Source organism: Trichechus manatus, unplaced genomic scaffold (assembly GCF_000243295.1).
Source record: "Trichechus manatus latirostris isolate Lorelei unplaced genomic scaffold, TriManLat1.0 scaffold00126, whole genome shotgun sequence".
Taxonomy (NCBI): domain Eukaryota; kingdom Metazoa; phylum Chordata; class Mammalia; order Sirenia; family Trichechidae; genus Trichechus; species Trichechus manatus.
Window position 1 is genome coordinate 2,343,689 of NW_004444062.1, and position 18,110 is coordinate 2,361,798.

Here is an 18,110-nt window from a genome sequence, read left to right on the forward strand (position 1 = left end):
TGGGGCAGTTCTACTCTGTTCTATAGGGTTGCTATGAGTCAGAATTGACTCATCGGCAAGGGGTTTGTTTTTTGTTTTATAAAGAACAATGAGGAGTCTGTGAAACATCTTATGGATGAATCTAGAAGACATTACTCTGAGTGAAATAAGTCAATCACAAAAGGGGAAATACTGTATGGTCCCACTTTTATAAAAAGTCAAGGATATACACACAGAAAGCAACATTCTTTGAAGGTTACCAGAGATGAGAGGAAAGGGAATCACTTTCTAGATAATACCAAAAAAAAAAAAAAACAAACCAATTGCCGTCCAGTTGATTCCCACTCACAGATGCTTACTTGGTGATGGGAAAGGCAATACCAAATGCAGTGAAGTCAGCACAACTTGACCAAGGTAAATAAAGACACAAAAAAGTACACAAGAAAAAAGGACAATTACGGTAAATGCTATAGCACAGACAATTTTGCAACAACAGTAACAACAAACAAAAAATACGTGTTTGGTTACGTAGACAGATACATATGCGTATGTATATATATGTACATAAGAAGACACATACATAAAATATATGTGTATAAGAAGGCATACGTGAGTAAATGCATGTGCACGTATAGGTGTACCTGTAGGCATATGTATATACGCTTTGCGTGTGCCGCATATACATCCATGTAAATAATAAAGTATACAGTAAGCATCGTTACAGAGGCTTCCTAGACATATCTGAACAACTCAGGGGATTGGTTTACTGGGTTAAAAGGCTTAGGACCATAAACTCGGCAGACAACTTAGTCAACTGACGTAACATAGTTCATAAAGATAATGTGTTCTACATCCTAGTTTGTTCTGGGGTCTTAAAAGCTTGCACGCTGCCATCTAAGATATAACTACTGGCCTCTACTCATATGCAGCAAAAAAGAATAAAGGAATCAAAGGCTCAAAGAAGAAACAAGTCCAGAGGACTAATAGCTCACACAAACCACAGCCTCTTCTAATCTGAGACCAGACGAACTAGATGGTGCTCAGCTATTACTACTGACCTTTCTAGCCAGGGACACGATAGAAGGCCCTAGATAGAATGGGAGAAAAATGTAGAACAAAATTCAAATTCCTAAAAAAGGCCAGGCCTACTGGACCAATAGAGACTACAGGAACCCCGAGACTATCGCCCTACGATACCCTTTGAACTTGGAACTGAAGCTATTTCTGGAGGTCACCTTTCAGCCATATTAATAGATTGGCTTGTAAAATAAACACTATTACCCAAGAGTAATGTGCTCCCTTCAACAATCAGCTTTATGAGACCAAATGGACAACATTTACCCAAAAGCAAAGACAAGAAGGCAAGGAAGGGAAGGGAAGCTAGATCAATGGAAACAGAACAAGCAGAATGGTAATAACGAGAATGCTGACACACTGTGACAACTGTAACCAATGTCACGAACAATGTGTCTAAAAATTGTTAAATGGGAACCTAACATGCTGTGTAAACTTCCACCTAAAACACACTAAAATATTATTAAGAAAAAAGAAAACCCTATCAGGCAATTCTACTCTGTAACACAAGGTGCCGCCATGAGTTGGAATCTACTCAACAGCAGCTAACAACAATAATCTTTACAGAAACACATCACCAGGCCTTTCTTCTGTGATGCTGCTGGGTGGGTTCAAACTACCAACCTTTAGATTAGTAGTCAGCACAAACTGTTTGCGCCACCCAGGGATCTTAAATTACTACCATATTAGTGAATTCTCATCTGTCTGTCTCTGTTCTCTTTGCTTTCACAATACCTCTGACCATCACACTGACTTCCATAGCTGTCTAATTCACTCAGCTCTAAGTACCTTCAAAGATATTTTAATGCTACAAAGATATGTTATCATCAACACACAATCACTGTTTCATGAACGAATCAAGCAAATGAATAAAGCTAGAAGGCACCTTGAAAATACTCTAGTTAAACTCCCTGGGGCTACAAAGGAGGCCTAATGAAGTCAATGTCTAGTCTAAAATCACATGACCAGTTCTTTTATTAGACCAAATCAGAGTTCCTGTAGAGCAGCACTGACAACAAAATTTCTGGTGATGGTGGAAATGCTGTGTTATCTATCTGCGCTCTACAATACAGTGGCCATCAGCTTTTGAGCACTTGAAATGTAGTTAGTGTGACTCAGGAACTGAGTTTTACATTTTATTGAATTTTTAAATATTTTATTCTTGGTGAAAATATATACATAGTAAAACATAAACTCATTCAACAATTTCTACACGTACAACTCAGGGACACAGGCTACATTCTTTGTTATGTCTTCACTCTCGCTGTCTCTAGTCAAATTATTTCACCCCCATTAAGTTAGACTCCCTGGCCCCTGAACTCCTCATCTATGCTTTAGAGTTACTGTTGTCAATTTGATCTCATATAGGTAATTCTTTAAAAGAGAGCAATGTTCAAGGTAAACACTGTTTACTTATTGAGCTAAACTGTGTTTGGAAAAGATGACTTCAGGGGATAGTTTCAGTTCAAGGTTTAAAGACTATCTCAAGGCAACAGACTCAGGAGTTCCTCCAGTCTCAATTGGTCCAGTAAGCCTGGATTCCACAGGAATTTGAAATTCTGTTCCATATCCCCCTCATCTTTTGATCAGGATCCATCTATTGAGTATTTTCTTGAATTTTAATTAAATTTAAATGGCCAAATGCAGTTACTGGCTACCATATTGGATGGCACAGCTCTAGACACTCATCTACACAGAAGGACAGACACCACCAATTTAAGATAAATACATGATAGATGAAAGTAATACAAACTGATGATACAGTCAGAAAGCTCTTAAAATAGTGTAATGTAGAAAAAAACAGTGTAATGTAGAAAACATAGTTTTTATAGTCTGTTTACCAATATTTATAAGCGCAAATCTTTTCTGATACTTTACCACTGTTTTGATTAAAATGCATACTGGTTGGAGACCTTTGAAAACATTCATTAACACTTATTTGTGTTTTCTTGATCCATTGCTATCCTTTTATTTCCATTCTACTGAATGCTTCTAAATTTATAGATTTGCTCATATGTATGGAGAAAACAGGAGTGGAGAAGAAAGGGGTATAAAGAAGCACAAAGCAGCAAATCTGCTAATCAAAGATGGATGTCAGGAAGGGTACTGAAGATAACGTCTGAAATGAATACATGGACAGAAAAGAAGGCAAAAACACATGGAATCTAGTAAAAATGAAGGTTTATTTGCCATTAGGGGCTCATTAAAAACATTTGTCTATACGTGGAAATTGCTGAATTGGTCTATGTTCTGCTGTGTATATTCTCAACAACAAAAAAAAATTAAAAAAAAAGAAGAAGAATTTATGTCTAAAATAAGCAAGCTCTTAATTCAGGAAAAAAGACATTGTCAAAAAAAGCACAAAGATCCCCTCAAAAGGAAATAATCAGAATTGCAGAAAATAAAAATAAACTATTTATTAAGAACCTAACAGATCCTTAGCACTTTTAAAATACTATTTCACTTTACTGTTGTGGTGAAATGAATTCCTTTATGTGGCCTTTTGTCTCGGTTGTTTGGAAAGACAGCTTGAGAGATTTCCCCCCTAAACCCTAGTTTTCTATCCTAGATGGTTTATTACTTTTGTCCAGGTTGGCTGACATCTCCTGGATAAACTGTAAACAACTTGTGGTTTGATACTTTTTGGCTGGTCCTGGGCTGCAGACCGTCCTGTGATTGGTACACACCTTGCAGGGATTGGCCAGTAGCCTATGCAACTGAAGTATCTTTGGCCTACCGAGAAGGAATTGGTCAGTTCGTGGCCCTGGTAGGAGGGCCATGCCTTGAAATTGATGAGGAGTTTGTGTATATATGCAGTCAGCCCCACAAAGGTTTTTCAGAAAGAAAGCAAACAGAGGCAGAAGGAAGGAAGAGAGAAGCAGAGAGACAGGAGGCAAGGAACCTCCTAAAAGAGCTGTAATGCTGATCAAGTGCTGTAACACTGAAGATAGTGACAGGGCCAGGAGGGGCCCAGCAAAAGAGCCAGTGGCGACAGACAGTGGGGCCATCTGTCCAGAATAAGGCCTGTCCTGAGGGGTCCGAGAAGAGGCCTCCATGGCAGAGAGGGAGCACGCACAGCAGAAAGAAGGGCCTGCTTGCTTGCACAGCTGAGAGAAGCTGAGAGAGCTGTTCTGCACTGAAGGGAGACTTTGCCTGCATGCTTCCTGATCCTGATCGACAGCTGTAGCCTGTTGATCCTGATCCTGAGTTGTATCCTGTTACTTCCGAAATAAACCACTTAACTGTAAGTATAGTCTGAGTTCTGTGTGGCCACTGCAATGGATTATCAAACCCAGAAAAGGAGATAGTGCCATGGCAGGGACAGCTGGTGTCAGAATTGGTAAAAAGGTTGGAGAGTGGAGATATGTCCGACCTCTACGTCATAGGGATCAGTTTTGGGCTGACCCTGGTCATTATCCCCCCTGAAGTTAGACAGGTTCCGATGCCACTCCTACCATTTGACAAGGCTCTACCAACGAAGACATTCAAATTTAAATAACTCACCTAAAATCACACACCTAGTAAATGATGAGCCAGCATTCAAATTGTTCTTTTCACTTTGTCAAAACATGAGAGACTATCCTAATACACTAATTGGATTTTGGGCTGAACGCTACTATACATGATGAATTTATTTTAAATTTAAAAAAAAAGAAAACCTGAATATTAATATCTGAGTAACATATTTAAAGTTATTAAAAATCAGCTATGCATGATTTACTGTATATTAAGTTAAGCGACATTCCTGGAATACTACAGTAATCCACTGTTCTCTTCTTCTCCAATCTACTTTGCACAAGGCTATCAGAAGAATATTCTGATCATGTCAAAAACAATCATTATTCCCAAACATCTAAGAATAAATTGCAAACTTCTCACCCTGGAATTCAAGAAGTTTTATCTTAGGGCCCCAAAATACCTTTCTAATCTTAGAAAATAACTCACCATTCAGAATCTCCATTACTGTCAAACAGTTCTATGCAATGTCCCTCAAATATGGCTTGTATCTACTTGTTCCTACTGTTTCCCTACCTAAAACACTTTTCCCTATTCTCACTGTCTATTCAAAGGCTTTAACCCTCAACAAATCTCTATTTTGTAAACCTTCCTAGTCTTTTCTGTCTTCTGGCTCACTGACTTCTCTCTCTTGTAAACTACTATAGTTACTGATACAATAAAGCAAAACCCGTTGCTGCTGAGTCGACTCCAACTCATAGTGAACTCATAGGCTCACCAGTAAATCTACCTAGCCTGTATTACTATTGTTCTTGTCCCATAGGGCTTCCAAGGAGTGGCTGGTGGATTCGAACTGCTGACCTTTTGGTTAGCAGCCAAGCTCTTAACCACTGGCCACCAGGGCCCCTAAGTACTCTTAAGAGGTACAAATACTATTATTTTCACAATATTCTTAAAAATAAAATAGATTTAAATCAGTCACTAGCTTACCGGCAATATGGATTTCTTCGAGAGGAATATCTAAGAGTAAGAAATCTGTAGTATATAAAAGGCTGGAGTAAACTTCCTTGACCACTGAAATAAACAAATACAAGGGTGATAAACAGACATTATGAATTCATATGTATACTCTCAAAACTTAAAAGGTAATTCAATTAGAGAATATGTGTCTCTTCATCCATCAAACGGTCATAATAATACCTACCATATATAACTGAGTTACTCTAAAAAAGGATATAGAATGTGTATGACTGATGACTGATGACTGATGACTGTTGGATTTTTACAAGTATATGTCCATGTATGTATTTTTACTTTTGGAATTTTAAAAAACTATTAAAAAGTCAGAAAATGTTACATAAATGCTTCCATCATTACCACCAATTATTCATAATCAAGTTTTAAAACTTCATAAAATATTAAAATGAAAAATGCTTCATTTTACATAAACAGAAAGACTTACTAAAGTTACAAAGGCTCACTGGTAAATCTACCTAGCCTGTATTATTATTGTTCTTCGTTAAAAAGTATAATTATAATACCCAAAGAGCTATATATATGCTTATGAAATTTCAAGTCTGGAGTTCTTCCCTAGGAAAAGTTATCTGGATGAAGATATTGACTGAAATAATTACAAATAAAATGCAGCAACACCTAATGTGGACAGTGGGGAATATTTAAGTAAATTACATTATTTTCTTGATAGACTCAGTATACAACTATTTAAAATCTTGGTTATGAAAACTACATGGCAACTCTGAAAAAAGCAGAATATAAAACTATATATAAAACATATATATTATATATATGAAATACATATATATTTTAAAACTTTTTGGGAAAGAAACACTAAAATGCTAAGAGTGGTTTTTTAGGTTATTTTTTGAGCCTTTTTACTTCTTAAATTGTGACATTACTTTCATAGTAAAAATACTTTGCGTGATTATAACCTTGTCATTAAACTGTTACATTCATTTCCCCAAATAAATTAGTTGGCAAATCTTTAACTTTTTATACTGATAAAGTAATATACACACTACAGAAAATAAAAATTTAATATTTTATTCACTGAAAAACAGGTTTCCCATCATTTTACTTAGCCTTTCACCAAAGTTATAGCAGTCTGTGGGTCGCTGTGAGTCACAATCGACTCGACAGCAACTGGTTTGGTTTTGGTTTTGAATATATCCTTCCAGAAACTTATACACACAAGTGCAACTTTAGGAAGCAACCCTAGGAAGGAGGTAGCATTATTATCATCCCTATTTTAAATATTAAGAAACTCAGGCAGAAGGAAACATGCCCTTAAACACACACACACCAAAACATAAACGGGAATGCACTACCCTGTTCTTATTCAACTTTTAACTTATTATACTTGGAGATCATCCCACATCACAACACAAATTACTTCTTTCTTTTTACAGCTTCAAGCATTCCATTTTATGCACGTCATTATTTAACAAGTTCGTTACTAATGAATATTTAGGATGGTTCCAGTCTATAATTATAAATAAAGCTACAATGATCATCCTTTTATCTGTTGCACACATGTGCATGCGTATGTAGGATAAATTCATAGAGTATACGTTCATTCTGAAATACACAGCTTTGGGTATTATGGAAACCCTGGTGGTGTAGTGGTTAAGAGCTACGGCTGCTAACCAAAATGTCGGCAGTTTGAATCCACCAGGTGCTCCTCAGAAACCATATGGGGCAGTTCCACTCTGTCCTATAGGGTCGCTATGAGTCGGAATCGACTCAACGGCAACAGGTTTGTTTTTCTTTTTCTTTTTTAATATATTACTTCTATAATTAAAACACAAACAAAAAAAGCAGATTTGGTAGACAACTATTATGGCATCATCAAAAGACAAAATCAATGACTAGCTTAAAGCTTACCACAAGACCATAATATTTAAGATTTTTTTCTAGTATAAGAAAAATAATCTCAATAATGGCAGAATGGAATAGGCTTCCTGAGAGTCTTTCAAAAGTAATAATTGTGAAATTACTAATTAGTTTTCAAAATGTTAAACAATAAATCACAAGAGAAGATAAAAAGACAAATGTCTCAGTTTCTCTGCTATAAAGTGAAAAGGGTTACGTTAGGTGATTGCTAAGATTCATGGGCTCTGCATGTCAAAATCTGAGTTATTATCTTTATTTTATTCACTTAGTCATCAGGCTCTCAAAACAAATGTATTTTTATTCTTACCTAAAGAGCATAAAAACTGTAGCAGGCATCAAGAAAATTTCATTACAAGCAATAAATTTCAGAATATTCTGTTGATTAGCATTTAGCTTATCCAAGACAGATCTCAGCAGAGGCAAACTATTTGAACCCTTTGCCTAAAAAGAAAGAAAATAAACATTAAACAATGAAGCACATTCAATGACTCAATTATTTTCTTCCTTTAGATAAACAGAATATCCAATAGGAAATACATCCAAAAGTCAATTATTTGGAAATGAGGTATAAAAGTCTACAAACTATTAAAGGGCAGAAGTTAATATACTTTCCTGTTTTATTGTATCTCGTCTATTTAAAGAGCTGGCAAGAAAAACAACATTAGTAAAAGTTTTCTTCATTTTTAGATGTTTATCTTAGAAAGATTCGATTATTTCACAAAAAATGGTGGTTTGTTCTTTCCAACCATAACAAAATCTGACTACCCAGTTAAAATATCTGTGACCCCTTAGATAACTAAGGGTAGGAATTATAGTCTAATTACTACTGTGACCAAATAATTCTATTTGTTACCAAATTATACTATGAGCAAAGAGTCGTAAGCATAAAAAAAAAAAAAAGGTCAACATAAGACATAATACTTTAACTCAACTTTCACTGCATATGCAATAAATCTGCCTGACCCCCTAAGGCAGGGTCATTAAGAGTCGGAACCTGCTCGATGGCACCTAACAACAACAACCCTAAGATTAGGCTTTAATGGTGTTCAGTGCTGACCCAATGTACAACAGAACGAAACACTGCTCAGTCCTGCACGATTCTCATAACCATTGCTATGTTGGAGCCCACTGTTGCAGCCACTGTGTCAATCCATCTTCTTGAGGGTCCTCCTCTTGTTCGCAGATCCTCTACTTTACCAAGCATGATGTCCTTCTCCAGGGACTGGTCCCTCCTGATAACGTATCTAAAGTACGTGAAACGAATGCAGCTTGAATTTCTGGTAGTTCCCGGCTGACACACTGCTGCAAGTGTTTTTGAATTATCTTTAGCAAAATTTTACTTGCATATAATACTAATGATATTTCCGATAATTTCTGCATTCTGTTGGTTTGGAATCGGTAGAAATATGGATCTGTTCCAGTTGGTTGGCCAGGTAGCTGTCTTTCAATTTTCTTGGCACAGACCAGTGAGTGCTTACAGTGCTGCATTCATTTACTGAAACATCTCAATTGGTATTCCATCAATTCCTGGAGCCTTGTTTTTCACCAATGCCTTCAGCGCAGCCTGGACTTCCTCCTTCACTACTACTGGTTCTTGATCATATGCTACCTCCTGAAATGGCTGAATGTCTATCAAGTCTTTCTGGTACAGTGAATCTGTGTATTCCTTCCATCTTCTTTCGATGATTCCCGTGTCGTTCCATTTTTTGCCCAGAGAATTATTCAATATTGCAACTCGAGGCTTGAATTTTTTCTTCAGTTCTCTCAGCTTGAGAAATGCTGAGTTTGTTCTTCCCTTTTGGTTTTCTATCTCCAGGTCTTTGCACATTTCATTATAATACTTTACTTTGTCTTCTCAAGCTACCCTTTGATATCTTCCGTTTGGCTCTTTTACATCATCATTTCTTCCTTTCGCTTTAGCTACTTTAGTTTAAGAGCAAGTTTCAGAGTCTCTTCTGATAGCCATTTTGCTCTTTTCTTTTTAATGACCTTTTGCTGTCTTCCTGTATGATGTCCTTGATGTCATCCTACAACTCGTCTAGTTTTTGGTCATTAGTGTTCAATGCGTCAAATCTACTCTTGAGATGGTCTCTAAATTCAGGTGGGATATACTCAAGGTTGTACTTTGGCTCTTAGGGACTTGCTTAATTTTCTTCAGGTTCAACTTAAACTTGTATATGAGCAATTGATGGCCTGTTTCACAGTCAGCCCCCGGCCTTGTTCTGACTGATGATACTGAGCTTCTCCAGTCTCTTTCCACACGTGTAGTTGATTTAATTCCTGTGTATTCCATCTGATAAGGTCCACATGGACAGTTGCCATTTATGTTGTCAAAAAAAGGTATTTCCAATGAATATGTCATTGGTCTCGCAAAATTGTATCATGCAATCTCCAGGCCTATCACCATGACCATATTTTTCAACTATTGATCCTTCTTTGTTTCTAACTTTTGCACTGCAACTACCAGTAATTATCAATGCATCTTGATTGCATGTTTGATCAATTTCAGACTGCAGAAGTTGGTAAAAACTCAACTTCTTCATCTTTGGCATTAACGGTTGGTGCATAAATTTGAGTAATAGCCTTTAATGTTACAATCTAGTACTCAGAAAAAAATTTAAGAAATTAGCAGTTCTGAACATTAGCATAAAAGAGATAAATTACAATTTACTTGTATGTTAGAACTGCAAACTAATAGAACAAGAGATCTCTGACAACATAACTTACCAAATTTAAAAGACAGAATTAAAAAAATAAATAAATAAACAGATCTATTACAACTTCAGAAAGTCCTCTGGGGACTGAAAGGTAATTCTTAATACAATCTTTGTCTACAAAATGTACTCTTTTGTGAAACTTCAGCAATAAAAAATTTCAAACTTAAAACTTTCAAAATCACTAACTTAGAACAAAGTTGTAAGAAATAGAGAAAACTTTTGTGACAAAAGCCAAAATGTCTTAGAACTTTCAAATTTATGTCAACTATCTATAGTCCAGGAGTCAAAAAAAAAAAAAAGCATCATTTTACTTACATCAAGGAGTTTTTTAGTATATGTGGCAGCATGGAGCAAAGAGAATAACAAGATTGGAAAAATACTCACTGAAGAAAACAATTAAGGAAAATATTTAAATTCGTCAAATATGTTGCAAAATAGGTTATTACGTCAAAATATACAGATCTGAAACAACATCTGCTAAAACAGAGTTTAGTGTAATGGATTGTGCTTTACTGATATATCTTATAACCAAATGAAAATTTGTTATCTAGAAGAAAGTTAAAACTTACAAGTAAACTCCAGCTTCATTTTCTAAAGTTTTCAAATTTTTTATTAAGAAAATTAATAGTGAAAATTTTTCACTTATTTCTGCTGCTTAATAAAATACTGTAAATATTTGCTAAATTAAATTAAAATCTGGGCTACCTCAAAGGGTTAAATAACACAGTTTTTAATCCCAAAATGGCCAAACTGGCCATTCTAAGAGCCTTCAAACACAGAGATAATTTTTTTGGATTGCTTTTGCCAATTTCAGTTGCTGACAAGGAGACTGAGGTTTAGAGAGCAGTTTCCAACTTTTCCTCAACTGACGATCTTCTATTATTTCTTTCCTACAAGGAGTCCATTATTTTGAGATACTGTACCTATCCAGCTGTTAGAATAAATGTTCTCAACCTGTACAAATGATAGTATGTATCTGTGTCAGTATATAGTCTACTGAGTCTCATCGATTTAATTTCAGATATAAGCAAAGGATTATATTTGAGTTGTTCAGCTTTATGTTATAGATAAAAATACAATTTTCATTCAACTTTTTAAAAAATGCAAACTGTTCAACAGACCCCACTCTCCACCCCAATTTATGCCAGATTAATAAAAACAGATCTGTCAGTTATTTCCATGAAATGATATAAACTGTTAGTCAATCGCAAACAGCAAAAATACTTGTTCTAAAACATCAAAAGTTCCTAAGAAATAAACTTTAAGTTCCTAAAAAATATTATTCTATACTAACTAAACGCTTGGCAAGACAGAAAAGAGTGACTGCTGTAATACAATCTAATTTCATCATAACTATAACTCATTTAGGATCCAAAGTTTCCTTAATTTTAAAGTGGCAAGCAAGACACAGACCTATACCCAAGCACTAGAAAAATCCTAACTCTCTAATAATATAGTTCTGCAAATTAATATCCTGACCAATTCTTCCCTGCCACTCAGAAGCATTAAGTAAAATGCCAATTTCCCGAATGGTGATGGTACCGTCAGCTGCCATCAAGTCAGCCCCCAACTCATGGCAACCCCATAGAGACCATATATAAAAACAGTTTTAAACTTTTTAATAAATCATAGACCCCTTTGAAACTAATGAAATCTACACCCTCTCTTGAGAATAATGTATGTGTGCCCGGGCACCCAAATATATATACAACTTCTAAGTATTCACTGCCACCCTCCAAAAAGTCCACTCGTGGACTCCCACAGGGTGTTTAGAAACTCCAGTAAGACAGTAATTAGTTCCAGGTGTTTCTAACTGTGCTGTAAAACTCTGTCACTTTTTAAATTGAATTTTAAACTTTGACACATATCTAGACTTGAAGACTGATTCAATAAAAGAGGCAGTGTGGGCTAGTGGAAACAAAACCTGGAATTGCTAGTCAAGATACCTAGTTTCTCGTTCTGGCTCTGCTACTAGCTAACCTCATTTTCCTAGGCCAAGTTTCACCCCATGTTAAATGAATATATAGAGATCAAAGGTAGAGACTTCTGAGTCTTTTACCTCTAACATTCTATAGTCTCAAATCCTTGACAAGAAACTCATAATCTTAGCTTTCAATGTCACTGTTAAACTACTTTAAAAAGATAAAGAGTGAAAAATCTATAACTTAAACCCGTAAGTACCTGTCAGTGTTAGAGCAAGAATAATATATCACCTTTGTAAGAGCGAAGACCAGAACACAACTTGGTAATATTACTTTCGGCCCACCTTTATTTATTTACATAATACCCAAGCTACCTTAGGAATCAGATTAGTATTTCTTGGCAATTACTAGTTTGTTATTTTCACTGCTCACTATTTTATCCCTGTAAGAATTTAAGAACTATGTAATCCTCAATCTTCAACATTCCCATGAGAGAAGGGCTAGCAAATAATCAACTGCATAGAAAAGGCAGGCAGGTTGCCTTCGCTGGTCACATTCTCATTATTTACCATCTCAGGATTCACTCAACAAAACTTACAGAGCATCTGCTCTGGGCCAGGCATTGCTCCAGAGATAGTACTGATGTATACAATTTGTTCTATAATAATCATCTGGAAACACATTTTCTGTCACTTCTACTTTTCTCACCAAAGAAATTTTAAACTACTAAAGCAGAACCAAGAACCTCTATATAACTTCCCATTGTATCTCAGAGACGAATTGATTGCAAAAGACAATAATGAATGTGGCTGACAAAAGCAGATTGATCAATCCAATAATATACCAAACAAACATGATTACTGTTTACAGCTGTAGTACAATTATCCAGTGAGTTTCACCAAAATCATCTGCAAGTTTTACCAAACAACAAACAAATTATGAAGGGACATTACAGAGCCATGCTCTAAAATACAAAAAAAAAACCTTTATCCTAGAGTTGCCAATCACTGATATTTTCTTGGGAAAGCAAGGAATTTAAACAGAATCCACACACATCCCCCACCCTTATGGAAATATTTTTAAATTACATGTAAGTATTGCTCACTCCTTAACTGTAGATTAAGGCTGCTAACCGAAAGGTCAGTAGTTCAAAACCGCCAGCCACTCCACAGGAGAAAGATGCAGCAGTCTGCTTGCAGAAAGAATCCAGCCTTGGAAACTCTACGGGGCGGTTTTACTCCATCCTATAGGCTGACCATGAGTTGGAATCAACTCAACAGCAGTTGAGGGTGGGATCATCCCACACACTTTTGAAATGCTTAAATCTACAAATTCTAAATGAGTTATTTAACTCTCACTATCTTCAGGGAGTATCCATGTGTCCTTATTTTCTACTCTATCCATAGCAAATTCCAATTCCTTTTAATTGTTTTAACTTTTTAATTGCTTAAATAAGTTACTTCTTGACTTATTTTCATTTGTTTCCAGCTCCATGGAGTTAAGAGTGGAAAGAGAGACACCCGGACACTTTCTCAAAGATGTGAATTAAAGAAAAATTTAAATATTAAATAAGTCCTACATAGGCTTGTGCTTTAAATCTGAAATTTTAAAATATCCATTTCTAACAGAGAAGTGTTAAAAGAAGAAAAAAGACACACACAGTTTAAAATTTCCAAATTAGCTCTCCAATGTTTAGATTTCACATTTTTAAGTAAGGCATTCTCACACTAAATGTTATCTTCATTCAAATGAATGCAAACAAACAAACCAACAAACCCAGCCTTCACAGAAGGTCCTCATTGCTGAATTCTTCCTATAACAAGAAATAATCAGAAAAAATCTCGTGTGTGCTTAGTAGGCAATTTCATTGGAAACATGTTAAAAAAAGGATACTTGTAACCGGGTAGGAGTTGACAAAGATGAGAGAATAGAGCAGGTAATGGCAGCTGTCCTCTAACAAAGCTTGGGCCAGGAATGCTCTGCTTAACTGGAAGTGCGGTAATCTTTGGTGCAGCCTCAGAGCACTAGTAAGAGCATTTGCTAGCAAAGCACGTTGGTAAAAGCTTGCTGCTTCATGCAACCTGCAAATTACCAGACGAGGGGTTATCAGGAGACATAAACAACTACCATCTCTTCCTCCTTTGTGAATTGCATCAGATTGCCCAACACCTAAATCTATTATTTAGTAGTCAGTAGAAAAAAATTACTTGAACTTATTCTACCTTCTTAGAAGCATCACTTCATATACATATCCAAATAAATTTTACAAAGCAGTCATTCGTCATGGCAAGTTAAAAAAAAAAAAAGGCAAAATTGTAAAAAAACCACGAACTCATCTCATCCCACCCATCCATTTCTGGAGATTTGTAATGTGCTATTAGTTACAGCAAAGCATAAGATACAAAGTATTTCACCAGTTCATCATAATAGATTATTAAACCCTTAAGGGCAGGACTTACATTTTATTTGTCCCTGAACCCCTTACAGTTTAACAGGTCATCTAGCTAAAAGGCATTCCATAAAAATTGACCACATAATTGAATATCAAAGGCAGAAATATGTATAATACATACCCAAGAAGAGGCAGAACAAACAAAGCAGAGCAGTAAACTGTGAACAGGCGAGAAAGCCACATAGCCGTGTCCAGTTTATTGGTCATCATAAATTGCTAGATTGAAAAAAATATACATTGTAGTAAAGCACGCCTGCAGATTACATTTTTAAGAATGAAGATTACATAGTTTTATTCCTATTCAAAACGTTTTGATGACGTATAGCCATTTGTTTCTTAGTGAAAACTCTAAGGCAATTTACTGCTTCGTGTACACGCTCATTAAAGAGCCCAAACATCTTACAGTTTTCATGAGGAAAGCACAGGAAGTACTTAAGTAAAAAAAAATCAGTTGACATCTAAAAAAAATAACTAGGAAAGAAAAATCTCAACAAAAATTCAACTACAATTGTCTGTATTTCTTCTACACTTGTAATATATGCTTCATCTATTTTAAAAGAACATTAAATAAGAACTAATTGCTCTCGAGAGAATCATATGCCTATTCTTAGAAAAATCTCAGATTTGAATAGGTAGGTCTCAGATCTGAGTAAGAACACATCACACAATGCCAGTTTGGATTAAATAAACCTGACAAAGTAGAAACATAAAACCATGGTAACAGTCACTTAGCATTGAACTAATTAGCTTCGGATGATTTGCCTAGTACAAAAAGGCATGGCATACTAAAGTGCTCAAAATATAGCTGTGGGTATTATAGGGCACCTGCCTTCTCAGATTATATGACTCTTTTCATGCCCTCCAAGTTGTCCCACAAACCCAGTAGCCCTAGATGAAATGTCCATATACTATTTTCTTCTCCATCTTTTCTCATTTTTTCTATTAAAAAACTTCTCCTTTGCTACTTTTTTCCAAAGCATGTGTCCATTACCACGAAAGTTATAACTTCTCATTCAAGACATATTTTCAAATCCCAAAGTGGCTTTTATAGTTTTGCATAGGATCTACATAAATAATTTTTACACTGAGACCCAATACAAACATAGGTAGGAATATAAATAAGTTTCACAAAACAACACTTGTCCATACTACGTATAATGGACTTTGATATTTTCTATTTTATTTTTGAAAAAAGTAGTTGGTTGTGGTCCACTAAACTGATTTCAAAGCTCACTGAGTCTTAACCTAAAGTCTAAAAACACTGCTCTAAGCTATCTTAATTATCTTTTAAAAAAACATACACAAATATTTTGAAGAGAAAAATTCAAGTACATTTTAAAGTTCAAGGATGTTGTATTACATGCCTTTTTTATGATATGCAGGTCATTTGAGAAATATAAAATATGTCTCTGGTTTATTCTATACAGAGCCTACCACACTCCTCTAAACTTAAATGATCAGCAGTAACTAAGTAAAAGAATGAATCTCGCTTACTGTGCTCAGTTTCTCTACAAATACACTCTACGCTATACTTTAAAATTTAATTTTAGAACGGTCTAAAACCTACTTGTTTGGGATATCCATTCTGTGATAAAGCATTTCAGTTTCTACACTTTTCTATGTGTATTTTATTTCATAAAATTTATTTGTTTATGTTTTCAGAGTGAACTGCTCGACTATAGTAATAGTAACTGCACAACTAATAAACAGTTCAGGCAAAAAACATCAATAGATCTTTGGGTGAAAAATTGTTGAGGAATAAGAAATTCACATAGTCTCAAAGTATCATAGAATCACTTTTAATTACAAAGAGAAAAGGTATTTTTTACAACAGAGAATCTGGTGGTTGCCACCTTAACCAAATAATTAAACCTAGCATCTCCACTGATGTGACATAAAGTGCTTCTTGACGTATATATATATAAAATGCACTGAGGAGGACATGATTATCACTTATGTAACGTTCTTGCCAAAATGTTTAATCTGAGTCTAATCATGAGGTGGGGAAATCAGACAAATGCAATTTGAGGAGCATTCTGCAAAACAATAGGTCTAGACTCTTCAAAAATATCAGTATCAAGAAAAACAAAAAAGAGCGGAGGAGCAGGGCAACTGTTCTAGATTAAAAGAGACTAAAAAGATGGCCAGTATAGGCAATGCATGCTTTTTTGATTGGCTCCCTTTGAAAGCTGAGAGGTAAACAGCCTTACAGAACAACTGAGGAAATGTGAATATGGACTGTGTATTAGCTAATAACATGTATCAATGTTAAATTTCCCAAATGGGATAACTGCATTGTGGTCATGCAGAAGAATACCGAAGTATTTATGGGTTAAGTATCATGATGCTTGCAACTCTCAAATGGTTCCGCAAAAGAAAAAAGAAAAAAAAGTGCGTGTATACACACAGATGTTGCAAAATGTCAAAAAAAAAAAAAAAGTGACTCGCCTGATTAACATACTCACTGGGCACAAATAACTAGAAAGCTACAGATCAGTATATTAAAAACAAACAAAAAAATTACAAAAGCGCAGTAATATTTCTCTTCGCCAAGAAGAACAAAGTGAAGAAAAGAAAAAGAAAAAAAAAGATTGCTCTCCTCTCTGCGTTATTTTAATATCATGGATAAAGTGGTCAGAAACGTTCTCTGCACGCACGCGTATATGGAATGAGAGGAGGTGTCACCGTACAACCTTAGGTTACAAAGTCAACCTTGAAGCCTACGACAATAAGGGACCACGGGGAGGGAAGAGGCCCAGTATCCACTGCACGCAGGTGAGCGCCCACCTGCTCCCATGGTTCCTTCCGAAACAGAAGCTTGTAGCTCCTTCGGTATCTTCCTCACAATCTCCCCTCTCCTAACCGCCCCCTTCCCCCATCCTAATCCCAGTCCTGAAAACACTGAGCTTCTGGGGCGCCTAGAGACCGGCTCGTAACACTTCCAGCTCCTTCCCATTTATTGCTTCAAGCCAGGCGACCCTGCCCACGCACTTACCACTGCGCCCGCCCCCTGGGGGCCGTTCGGGGCCGTATCTGCCATGGCGGACTCACACAGGCTTCTGGGACGCTGCGATCGCCAAAGAGAAGAAGAAAGAGATAAACCGTCAGTGCCGAGTCTACGACACCGGTAACTGGCTCCCCTGCCCCGTGCCACAGGCCGCGCCCTGCCCCAACTTTGAGTCTCCACTGGAGAAGGGTTTCGTGTGCTGCACCGGAGACACCCACTGCGGCCGAGAAATACCTGTTCGCCACAGCCTAGAGCAAAGGTGGGTTTCCAGAAAAAACGGAGCAAACACGAAGCTTCCGAGCTAAACCAAACAGAACCAACCCAACGCCGCCGGCTCCAGATTCCTTGCCGAAACCGGAAGTTTTCCTTTCACTTCCGTGGTGAAGAGGCGGTGACAAAGAGGGGAAACAGGGGGTATGACGGGAAGTGTAGTTCTTTCTCCTCTATTCGGCTCCACCTCTCCAGTTCGCCTATTGGCTCCGTGACCCAGGAAGCAGGACTGGCAAAGTAACTTTTCCTTCAGCTTCAGTTCACAGAGAGGTCGCCCTGGCCACTACTGAATCACAGAATCTCTCTACTGCCTGATTATAGAC

At 36.5% G+C, this 18,110-nt stretch overlaps 1 protein-coding gene across 5 annotated transcripts in view; it reads right to left on the reverse strand.

Annotated features, from left to right (window-relative positions):
• TMEM33 (transmembrane protein 33) overlaps positions 1–17,868 on the reverse strand; it is a 32,085-nt gene extending 14,217 nt beyond the window's left edge. For all 5 annotated transcript variants that reach the window (XR_002825354.1, XM_023738914.1, XM_023738913.1 and 2 more), the window contains exons 1-7: positions 17,752–17,868; positions 17,506–17,577; positions 14,632–14,726; positions 13,952–14,139; positions 10,452–10,519; positions 7,727–7,860; positions 5,500–5,583 (exon numbers count right to left, since the gene is read on the reverse strand). Coding sequence is in view for 4 of the 5 variants with exons in the window: in XM_023738914.1 (XP_023594682.1) it covers positions 5,500–5,583; positions 7,727–7,860; positions 10,452–10,519; positions 13,952–14,139; positions 14,632–14,726; positions 17,506–17,550 (614 nt within the window). In the remaining variant the exon portion in view is untranslated. The remainder of the gene's footprint in view (positions 1–5,499; positions 5,584–7,726; positions 7,861–10,451; positions 10,520–13,951; positions 14,140–14,631; positions 14,727–17,505; positions 17,578–17,751) is intronic.
• Positions 17,869–18,110: the final 242 nt, after the last annotated feature.